At 44.4% G+C, this 12,204-nt stretch overlaps 1 protein-coding gene across 7 annotated transcripts in view; it reads right to left on the bottom strand.

Moving 5' to 3' along the window:
- Window positions 1-278: 278 nt before the first annotated feature.
- The window catches only part of KCNK10 (potassium two pore domain channel subfamily K member 10), a 145,170-nt gene continuing 133,244 nt past the window's right edge, over window positions 279-12,204 (bottom strand). For all 7 annotated transcript variants that reach the window (XM_084792986.1, XM_084792984.1, XM_084792982.1 and 4 more), the window contains one exon: window positions 279-10,167. In XM_084792986.1, coding sequence (XP_084649112.1) covers window positions 9,547-10,167 — 621 coding nt within the window. In that variant the 3' untranslated portion in view covers window positions 279-9,546. The remainder of the gene's footprint in view (window positions 10,168-12,204) is intronic.

Raw genomic sequence — 12,204 nt, 5'->3', positions numbered from 1 at the left:
TTTTCAGTCACTTTCAAGCACCCCACCCTCTCCATCACAGGAAATGTCTTATATAGCAGCAGAGAATACATTTGCAGTATTTTTCAGCACAAACAGACCTTTTTTTTTTTTTAATTATACAGGATCATATCTTGGAACTATTCAGGTTCCTATGCTCCTGAACAGGTCCTGTGCCTGCCGCAGGCTACATACTTCCTCTTCCGGGAAGCTTGCTTTGACTGCCTCAGTACACTCTGAGTGGGGAAGAGGGCTGGGGGGGGGAGGGCAGGGGCTCTCAATTCCAGTCACTGCATGCTCATTTGGTTTATCATTGAACCCAATCACGCTCTACCTTAGGTATCCCTACTTAGCGCTGAAGAGCACACGGGGCACAGGGCAGCTCAACTCTACCGTGTGAGAACTTGAATGGTTCATCACGCGGCTAAGATGTCTCTGTATCTCTCTCGAGGCCTCATATGGAATAGGCCTCTAAATGATCAATGTGCAACTTTAACCCACTTCCACTGCTATTAGTGAGTTCTCTTCCTCCTTCCCTGGACAGCAAAAAGAGAAATTGGTTTGGATTCATAGCCACTCATGGAAATAAGACAGTGGTTCATTATGTTCTTCCTCCTGAGGACCCAAAACAACAAATTTTAAGATGGAAGAGCAAGATATGTACTACATAAAATATTGAAATGTAATAGCAGTTAATGAAAAAGAAGCCATCACTCTGAAAGAGAGCAAGGAAAGCTATATGAGAGGATGTAGAGAGAAGGAAGATAAGGGACAAATGCTAAGATTATAATCTCAAAAATAAAAGTAAAATAAATGGAAAGCTGTAAATTACTCTGGTGTCATATGTGCCATTCTGTCCCTGCTCCACTTATAGTTGATGCTGTATCTTAGCATTCTCCGTTATCTGTTACAAAGTAAGTTCACATATTCCAAAGGCCCTGCTGTTGTTTTCTGCCTAAAGCATTTTCAATTAATTCAAAAAGCCTACCTATGTAGGCAATTGATGAAAACATGCGATTGTACTGGCAAAGATTGAAAGTTTAGCACATTACAAGTGAAAGCAAAATTCTTCCCCAGAATGACCCCACATAATGAGCGACTAGCTTCCAAAACCATTTAGTAAGTGTGACTGTTCCATTAGTTATGTGAAAAAAAAGAAAAAACATGGTTGTTGTTTTTTTAAAGTGTGAGCACTTTTAGTGACTTTCTATATATAAGGGGGAAAACCCTGAAATAACAGAATTTTGAAGCATTTCACATACAGATATTGAAAGGATGCTGAACTGTTGCCTGCTTTCTCCAATTCAAAACATCTGGAGGAGGGAGGAAGGCTATAAATGTCTTTTTAAAAATTCATACACTCAGGTGTATTTTTAAACTAGTTTTTTTTTGTTTGCTCCAAGTATGCTACCCTATTTTGGCTCCCTTGGTTGATGCAAGTTCCTAATTGTAACCTGGGTAAACCTACCACAGTAGTCAGTGTCCTGACTCCGGAAACTATCCAGAGACTTTCCGTTTGCCTGGATTTGCCCTTTGCCCCGGATTCTTCACATGTGGCCTCCCACCCTCTGGCTCAGCCTAACCTGAGCTCTCCTCTTCGGCTGGGACTTGGCTGGCTTCTTTTGTTCAATTCTGTTGTTTCTGGCATACATCTTTTAAATGCTTCACCTGTGTCCTGGGCAAAGCCCTTGAAAGCAAGGGTAAGAGAGCTCCCAGTAGGGATTGTCAATATATGGGAAAAGATGAACAGGCAGATGCTGTGACCAAGGTATCACTGGAAGGCTATCTAGTCTCTTTTAGGAGTACCAGAGAAGCGTCTAGAAAGTTTCTTCCACACTGGTTACACAGTAGCCAAGAAATCATTCCAGGCCTTGAGTTTCTCTCGGGAGCAGCTGGGCAAGGCCTGGAAGAACAAATCTGTAGCCACAGCTGTGATCATTATTCTGAGGGCAAACAAGAAACCCTTTTTGATAGAATTATTACATGGGGCAGCACTTTTTATGCTCTAAGAAATGCAGCCTTGTTTGCTGTCATTTTAGAAAACAATTCTGCTCATCAGAAGGTATCAGATCACCTTGCCCATCTGCCAATAAGTACTGGTGCTCCTCTGTTGTAAAAAGTGTATTCTTGTGAGGAAATGAAAAAGGCAAAAAAAAAAAAAAAAGAAAGAAAGAAAAAGAAAAAGAAAGAAAGAAAGAAAAGAAATACTGTCTTCGTACTATGCTGGAAATAGTTCAGACCTCATGGATCCCCCGAAAGCTTCTCAAGGACACGCAAGGGTCACCCAGCATAGTTTGAGAACCGCTGCCTGTGAGGATAGTCTTAAAATGGATTCTAAGAATATACCCAGGTTAGCAGGGAAAGGAAGGAAACCGGTGATTGATGAGGACAAGCTCCCCGGGCACAGGCATGAGCTGCGGCAGCGGATATCCTTGGAAAGCATTACGATCTTATTCCTGGTGTGCATAGAGGTACCAATTCTTTCTGTAAGTGTTACTGGCTTTTAAACGGACACTGCCAGTATCCTAGGTGAGAGCGGGTCTTCAAGGTAGTCATCTTTCTAGTCTAATCATTTCAACTACTGCCTGTGAATAAAATTTTGGAATTACGCTTTTTGGTGGTTTGGTTTTGTTTTGCTTTGTTTTGTTTTTTGGTTGGTTGGTTGGGGTTTGTTTGTTTGTTTGTTTGTTTTGTTGGGGGTTTTTTGTTTTGTTTTGGGATTTTGTTTGTTTGTTTGTTTTTCTCTTTTGATTTTTCAAGACAAGGTTTCCCTGTGTAGCCCTGGCTGTCCCAGAACTTACTCTGTAGACCAGGCTGGCCCTCAAACTCAGAGGTTCGCCTGCCTTTGCCTCCTGAGTTCTGGGATTAAAGATGGGTGCCACTACTGCCTGGCTTTGGAATTAGCGTTCTGTAAATAAAACAAACATCTCATTTCTTTATCTATGAACTTGGTTTTGCCAAAATGATATTAAGGAGCTGGGGGAAAATTACTTGAACTATTAGTCTTGACTCACGTGGTCTTCCAATTTGTGAAAAAGTAAATCCTCTTTGAAGTAGAAAGTATGATCTATTTGTGCTGGATTTTTGAAAGACCTGTGAGCTGCCAGCACATGCTGTGTGCTGTGCTGGGCCCAGAAAGACAGTAGAAGAGTGAACCAGACCTGCCCTTGACTAGCTCCAGCCAGCCACCCAAATGTGATTTTGACTTCAACTAACATGGAAGCCAGTTCGTTGGTCTTACTCCACCTAATAGCTTATACTTTTGACATCATAGAATGGAGAAAAGTGGGTGAGGACAGGTCTACAAGAACCATGCCATGCCACCTTTACTGAAAAAATTACCAAAGCGCATATTCCATGAATCACACAACCAAGAGAGACTCAGGTTGACGGCTAATTGAGGTGGCTACTCATTTATTATCTCAGAGATCAAAGTGGTCACCTATGAAATGCTGACTCTCCTTTTTTGGAAGGCTAAGTGGGTTGCTTGTCAACTGTTAGTAGATTACCTAGTAAATAGTGTCCAAACGTGGCTACCGTTTATTGGCACACATCACGGAAGACACATGCAGCAAAGGCATGTCAATTGTATCTTGCAGTGTCTGCATCAGAGAAGTTGTGCCTTTCAGAATGGCAGACCTACTACAGTGCCTACATTTAGTGTGTCACACAGAAAATGTGGTTTATTGTACTGTCCAACTCCAGCCACATGCAACTGAAATAAGATTTAAAAAAAAAATAGAAACATGAGTATAAGTGCGCAGCCAAAACACTGGCTTAGTATAGATTGCTTTCCTTGAGAGGTTCCAGACTCCTCCAGACTGTAGGTCCTCCATTCTGTGCTCGTGAATGCGCTGGCGAATGAAGGGGAGCCAGAGAAGGAACCCATCCTGTGGTCCTGAGCAGAGTGCTGAATCCAGCCACTATGGACCACGCACATCCCATAAAAGAAAGGAAAACAGGACAGACATTAGGTTGGATCTTCCAGAAGGTCTTTGTTGCAATATTCTCCATCATTGGAAAAAAAAATTACATCTTCAAATAAGGACAATAGCAGCACAGCTCATCAAAATGTTACAAGCGAATTCCCACTTCTCCTTCTAAGAACAATATGAAATGCCCCCCCAACACAATAACTGTAAAATGCCTTTTTTAAAAAAAAGCACCATGAAATCCTACAAAGAGAAAAATAGGTAAAACATCTCCACAGGTGGGTGTCTTGTCCAGTATCTCTGGGTCCCTTGCTGCAGTGCTGGGACAGAAGGGGAGCAAAGGTTAGCATACAGAGTGGTTTGCTTATCACTTCCAAACATGGCTGCAATTTCTCCTTTCCGGATAGAACACTAGACACAGGGAACAGACCATGCGAGCCCCTCTATGGTGCAAGTCTACTGGGCTGATGGACCGGAAGCCTTCTCAAAGGGGCTTCTTTTTTAACGCACAGGAAACTGTTTTTCACTTAAGGACAAAGAACATAAAGGGGTCCCCAATCTCAGGCACCTGTGAAAATGACAATCACCCTCAGTAAGTCAGAGACACCTCGCACTTCTCTATACCACTAAGCTGGTGTCACGTGATTTGCAGACCAGGAAAGACCAAAAAGGACATGGAGCATGGAAAGGGTGATGTGCTGTAACATGGCTTACTTCCCAAGGACACGGTGCAGGACTTTTTCAGAGCCGGCTAGCTGCCGCACCACATGCAGACTCAACAGCACCTGTAATGCCAGATGAAAGAGACCTTTGTTTGGGAGCTCAGCTGTGTGTCTTTTCGAGGCCATTACTAACTAGTTCTTATGCCGTGTCAGCAGAGGCCTCCCATGTCCACTCTCAGCCTCTGTCTTTGCATACAGCCCTACGCCAGCGGCGAGAAAGACCACCAGACATGAACCATTGGCAAAGCACAGAAAGCCAAAACTGCAGAAGGCAGTGGGGCTCATTTCCTTCTATGGAGGGGCTCTGCAGCTTGCTTTGCTTTCATTCCCTTTTTGGTGCCTTTGTTCTGATGCTGAAACCATTCCGCGCGATCGATGGTTGACGTTCTTCCCCAGCCCAGTCAGCCATAGCTACTTCAACCAGAACCTGGCACACAGGCTCATCGTCTCCCCAAACCAAGCAGACAAGTAGGTATAGGAAACGATGCCTCAGAAGGGGGAAGGGGGTTGGTTGCTAATAGTTAGCCTAAGCAGGACTTTCAACATGAGGTTGTCCTCAGGGAACCCACAAAACGTCATTTCCTACATGCATGTGCATCCTTTTGTACCAGAGGTGGGGGGGGGGAGGAAGGATATGAATTCATAACCCAATCAAGGGAACTTTTAATACAACTGAGTGCAAATAGCAACGGCTTACAATTCTTTCATTAGTCTTAACACCATTGCCCTGAGGACCCACATCCCTTCTTTTAAAAAAAAAAAATCCCTGCATCATGTGAGCTGGTGAGAGACTGTGCTGAAGAGCTAAAATGGTGGCAAGAGCCTATAGGAGATGTCTACCTAATTTGGACACCAGTCTCTCAAATACATCCAGTCTCCACCAACCAGGCAGAAAACAAACACCAAGAATGGGAGTGGGGCCATCAAGAAATATTCAGAACTCTAACTTAATAATTTTCTGATTAACACGTGGCCTGCAGAAGGTTTCCTCAGAGAAATGTACAACTGGAAAGGGTTTTGGTAATAATCTGTGCTCAGTTCCCTTGGTGTGCAGATGAGGTCCAGGGAAGCAGGGTGCCCATGAGCACAGGCTGTCATGTGGAAGAGTCCCAGATACCTGAATTATAGGCCAGTGACCCCCTTTTTGCACCACACGTGCCACACACTTACATACACACCGCACAGTCCTATACCCAAGCCAACAAACTGCTACAGTGAATTGCTACTGAGTGAGGGCTGGGTGTATAATTGCATCTTTGAACTGTCCCTTGGCTCTCACCAGTAAACCTCCAGATGAGAGGAGTTCTGCACCCAGCTGCCAAATGAAGCACAGACCTGGCCACTGAAGATACTGAATGTGTGCTCTTTCCATGTCTAACATCCATACATTTATTCTGGGTTTAACAGGAATTAGGGGGCACTGAGGGTAAAGGAGAGGTTGGGCTTATGTTTGTGTGTAACATGTAATAGCAGCTGTCTTATCACACATGTTCTCTCTCTTTTTTTTTTTTTTACAACTTTTTTTTTGGTTTTTTTTTTTTTGAGACAGGGTTTCTCTGTGTAGCCTTGGCTGTCCTGGACTCCCTTTGTAGTCCAGGCTGGCCTTGAACTCACAGCGAACCACCTGCCTCTGCCTCCCGAGTGCTGGGATTAAAGGTGTGCGCCACCACGCCCAGCACTGATCACGCATGTTCTACATGCTGTTTGCTCCCATCCCTACAGGGGTAACATTCGAGTAACTTCCAAACAACCAAAACCTCAAGGCTTAGCATGTACACATGAAGAGAAATTAACTCTCTCATTCCCTCTTCAGCTTCTCCTTTGGAGAGTACTTCATTGTTTGGGGAACACTTCGTCCACATACAAAATCTTCATACAGGGTCTTCATTGGCGTCATTCAGAACCTTTACCCAATACTCGGAATGGGTTCCACACTCTCAGTCCAAGGTTATGCTGGTGTCTCAGCATGACTGTGGCTTGATTCTCGTGAGCACATCTATGCGCACACCAACTCATGCACCTGTTCCATGTGGTCGATTGTGCTACTGTATGAAGAGTTCCTGCAAGAAAATCAGGTAAAGTGCAAAGGCATGCTTCCGAGGGCCATTTCTAGCAATACAGACAAGGTGCTGTCTGCAGCATCCCCAGACTGAGAGCATACAGAAGATAGCTTCAGGGGCAACCTTGTGGGCCAGGTTTACCCTGAAGCTTCATGCCCTCTTAGGGGTAAAAAAAAAAAAAACGCCTATCTCCTTCTCAACTCTGTCACAAACTGTGCTCACGAAGATTGTAAGATGTGTGCACGCACGCAACCACACACACAACATGTTCTCTCATCCATAAAAGTAAGTGGTGTGGACACAGGAGCAAAACTGAAAGCAGGCTCTACCACCTTCTTGCTGTGCACTGCCGGTAGATTACTTAGCCTCCCTGAGTCTCTGTGCCCCTGTCTACATGAAGGATTTGTAAATAGTTCCCATGTGATAGGGTGAGGTTCAGTGAGTGCCATAACATGCCCGATTCAGTGCCAAGTCCATGAAAGGCACTGAACAAATGATGGGAATGCTTCTTTAGCAGATACAGATCTAATGCCGGCAGCTTTAACACAACCATAAGCCTCACCAAGGTACCATACAGTGGAAACTTAAATGGATGAAGCCCATGTGCACTTTCACCAGGAAACTTGTCACCAATAGGAGAAGTCCCACTTATCTTCCTGTTCCTTAAAACACAATGAGCCAGGCTGGACCTTCCATAAAAATAAAAATAAAAATAAAAAAAATTTAAAAAACACCATCCACACCTGTATACACATCATTTCCTGTGAGTCTACACAGCACCATGTAGAACACCAATGAGCTATTGTTCTGCTCCAGCAGAGTTATCCCAGACAAAGCCATGACAGAAAAGGCTTTGCCATAGTGATCCCTAACTGACTTCTCATATATTGAACAAGATCCTGAAGGCTGAGACCTGGTAAATAGGGGCTTCTGTGCTCCAAGAAGGGGACAGCTGTGAGCAGTGCATTTCAGGGCCATAGTCCTGGGCAATGAATCTTCCATGGAGCTAGTGGTTCAGGAGGCAGTGGGCATAATATTCCCTTCGGTTAGAAAATGGGAGACGGCTTCTGGAAGTCTCCACTTGTGCTATGATCTTTTGTTAAGTGTATTCTGTGAATTCGTTATAGAAAATGCCACGAAATCCCCAGCAAGCTGTACTGAGTCTAGAAGACACATACACAGCCTTTGTTTCCTTGTGTTATAGGATCTGAGTGTTTAAGTGCAGGGGCCCTAGCTGAACCAACATGCCAGCCAAATATGATTAAAGCTGAAGTATTCGCAGGTGAGACAAAAGCCCAGTATGAATGCCCCCTCTCTGATTAAAAAAAAACAAACCTGTTTTAAAATCGGTCTCCCAAAACTACAACTCACCCTTTCCAACAATGCTCCCCCACTGATCCTTGCAACTGGGTGAACAATCGTAGCTATCACTTGTAGATCATTGCCTGTCTAAAAACAATAATAGAGGAGTGACCATTCCTGGGAATAACAGGTGTGAAACGAACAGACAAGGAAGGGCTATGCTCCCGTAATAAAGGCATAACGAAACATAGGCATAAAACGAAATCGATAAAGGCATTATGAAACAGAAGAATGATATGAAATCTTTTTAAATACTTTTTTCAGTTTTTTAAAATGACATTAATGGCACTTAAGCTGCAAACAACTTAAACCACTTCAGTCTTACTATACAAGGGTTGCGTGAGAGATTCGTGTTCATTTTATATGGAATAGCAAAACTGAGTCTCATAGCTATGTGTAAGACACCCAAAAGGACAAAAAGCCCTGAGATGGAAAGATGCCATGGTCCTCCTTGGTGTGTCTCACAAAATGCAAGATGCCTATTTTTATTTTTATTTTTTTAAATTAGGATCAGCTAGACAGAACAGCAAGCCACTGGCATCATGCAAAGGCAATAATTTTGGTATTTCCTCTCTCTTATCAAAACAAGTAATAATTAGAGTTCCCATAGAAAAGTGAGTATGAATGTTCCAAAATCAGTTTATTTTTACCTTCACGCCCACTGAAGAAAATGCATTATTTGCCTTCTACCCAGGCAGCGGCTGAGGTGGTGTATTCACCAACGCTTGCACTACCTACCCCGTGAAAGAGACAAAGGTCTGTGGGCTTCTGTCATTGGTTAAGGAGATATCCACAGTGGGATGTGTCTGTGATTTTTTTTTTTAATGAAAAAAGCAATTGCACCTTATAAAACGTGTGCTCTGATCAGTTTCCAGCAAATTCCAGGTACTCTTGGGTCCCAAGGACATTCATTTTGGAGTAGGTATTCACACTGTGGCCTGTCAAAATTCAAGCTCAAAGGGCATGCCAAAATGTCCACTCAAATCCTAGCTAGAGTCACCAGGTAGGTCACCCACAAAGAGCCACCCCTGCTGTGTGCAGACTATCACTAAGGGTTGGTTCAAGAATGGAGACTCCAAAAGACAAATCTGTCCTCTCAGAGGCTGGTCTAAGGGACATCTGCCCTTGTCCCTGTGCCACATTAGAGTGGCTCTGGGTGAAGGCTATACCATTGCTACTGGAACTCCCCTCACAGGGACAGCCGCCACCCGCCACCTGTGCAAAGGTGTGTCCTGCCACCACTATCTGAAACGAAGCTCTTATTTGATTTCATTTTGGCAGAGCAAGCTTTTAGTCATGTATGGCACAGTGAAATATATTCTTCAATGCTATGTAATTCTGAACTAACAAGAAGTCTGTTTAAGGCACGTGTCTCAGTGTGAATATTAAAACAAAAACGAAACAAAACAACAGCAACAACAAAAAACCAAAAAAACAAGACAACACTTAGTCCAGCTTCAGTGTCTTTAACATTTAGTTTCTGTCTTCAAGTAATGAATTGTTCTCCATCCCCTGGTCTTTGGTGTCCGTGGGTACCACTCCATTCTCAATCTCAGCTTGCTGCTGTATACACTCCGTCAGCATGGCTGTGCTGGAGTTGTCTGAGTTAAACATCTTTTCCGTCTCCTCCTCTTTCTTCTCTTCGTCCAGAGAGTAATTCCGGAAGGTTTTGTAGATTTTCTGAACATCCTCCGGTAAGGTCTTTTTGAGATCTTTGTTTTTCCTCTTGGTGAGTTTGGAGGCCGACCCAAACTTATTGATGATGTTGTCTTCGGAAGCGCCTTGCCCGTGTTTGTTGAGCTGTTCTGACCCCTTAAGGCGCAGGTTGTTGGGTCTGTTGTTGATGCTCTCCTGGGATGAGGCCTTGAAACGGCCCGTGTCCAGGGCTGCAAAGACGGAGCGCTTCTCAGGGGATAGCATGTCCAGCGAGTGGGCCCTCTGGTCCAAGCCCAGCCTGCGGCGTTCCATGCTTCGGATGGTGGCTGCGCGCTGGAGCTTGTCATGGATCTCAACGCTGAGCCGCCTTCTCGTCTCCCGGAATTCGGCAGTGACGTTAGCCTTCCACTCAGCTGCGTGGGCTTTGATCTCACCAACCTAGACAAGAGAGAAGGGCGAGAACAAACTTAAGGACTCCTCTCAGCTGGGCGCGGTGGCGCACACCTGTAATCTCAGCTCTAGGGGAGTCAGAGGCAGGCGGATCTCTGTGAGTTTGAGACCAGCCCGGTCTACAAAGCAAGTCCACGACAGACACGGCTACACAGGGAAACCCTGTCTGAAAAGAACTCCTCAAAGCATTCTAAAAAGAAAAAAGTAAAAGAGAATGTCCTTTCCTCTCAGGTGCCTCAGAACCTCACGGTGTCCCACGAGGGAGGCTGCTCTGGGAGACCAGGAGGTGATGGTATCCCAGGGAAAGAGAAACACCACTACATTGTCTAAGATGCTTCCTACAACTCAATTAGACACCCACGTCAGGTTGCCTAGTGACTAACTAATGGAGTATGGAGAGCTCGGAAGCTCCCGAAGTTGAGAAATCATTGCCAAAGAGAGGAAGATAAAATCTGGAGGGATTCTGGTTCAATTGTGCCCCCACTCAGTCAGTGTATGGCCCCATTTCCCCCACTTCTCTGTCTCATGGAGCTCTTATTGCATAACTTTAAAGACCATGCCTAACTCAGCCCTGGCCATTAAGTCAATGCTAAGCAACCCTTTGACATTTCCTGCCTTACCAATACTTCTGTCTGGGTAAGAAGATGACCCTGACTCATGTTCCTGAAGTCCAAGCATTAAGCATAGGGCTCAGTGGTAGAGCAGCTGCTTACCATGTGCAAGGCCCTGGGGTTCAGTCCCTGGGAAAAGTCCTGTGTCCAAGGAAATTCCCTCAGTGCTGGACAAACTGGCATGGTTAGTCACCCTCTATTGGAGCCGTCCTACAACCGTGTCTAAGGGGCCTGACAGAGGAAGGACCAAGGTACCCAATAATCATATTTCCCTGATTAAGGCCCAGGTTAAGTTAGCATTCTCCCACCAAAGCCCACCCAAAATACTTCCTGAGAAAGTGAAGCTTTGCTAGAGATTCATCACCAAATCCCTTGGTTGCCTCATCAACCTGGTACACAGAACCCATATGCAACCTGTTTCCCCATAGAGGTGAATGACTCAATGTTTAGCATTGAGCAAAGTCTAAGTCTGTATTGTTTCTTCCTCTTTTGTTAAAGCCAGTATTCAGTGGGCCGGCCGTCTTGGGAATAAACCTGGAAAAGGCATTGGCAATGTTTACACAAGCCAGGAATACTAATGTGTAAGCTCGGGAATTGGAGAGGTGGCAGAGATCCTTCAGCAAACTGTCCCTTTGTCCCCTTTCACCAAACAAACTAAGCAGCTGCTCTCCAATGGGGTGTCTGCCCCTCTCTTGTCCTTCTTGAGCTTTCTCCCTGTTTCTTGAACTTTCTCTCCCTGCATACCTTCCTCTCTTCGAAGAAGAATGGCATTTTGAATGTCCTATGTGCCCTCCCTTCTGCCTTCCTTTTCTTGCCCTAGTGTAGAGTTTCAAATACATTTCTTGAAGTAGCAAAGACTGCAGGTGTCTGGCAAGAGGAATAAAAAATCCAAGGATCTGACAGTGGGTGACTTGGGAAATAATGTAGAAAGGACCCCTTGAGTCTATTTCCTCTTGGCCAGCCACAGTTGAGTGACTTTTCTCTAGCGGTGTCCAACAGGCCATCCTCGGGCTGGCATTGAACCCTGAAGGATAGGCCAGCTTGCACAGGCTCCCGAAAAGTCCACGAAGCTTCCCATGTGTTTGCTGGACAGAGTGACTGCACTTTTTTTTCTGAAGCCACTATGCACCCTCATTTTTTCTTTACCTTTTTTTTTTGAAACATAAACTTCCTAAAATTTTATTTACTTTTATTTTTATATGAGTGAATGTTTTATGTGCATGTATGTATATGCACCATGGATTCCTGGAGAAAGCATCACATACCCTGGAACTGGCATTATGGATGTTTATTCTTGTTACATCTCAATGGTTATCCCATCCCTTTTAAAGCAGTTTCTTTTTAACTAAAGGATCTAGAAACAGTTACTGACCACTCAACTTAGCTCCTAAATAAATAGGAAAAGAAGCCACAC

Source organism: Acomys minous (assembly GCF_964271855.1).
Source record: "Acomys minous genome assembly, chromosome: 8".
NCBI lineage: Eukaryota > Metazoa > Chordata > Mammalia > Rodentia > Muridae > Acomys > Acomys minous.
Note: the sequence above shows the minus strand (reverse complement) of the source record. Positions and strands in the feature narration are given on the sequence as shown.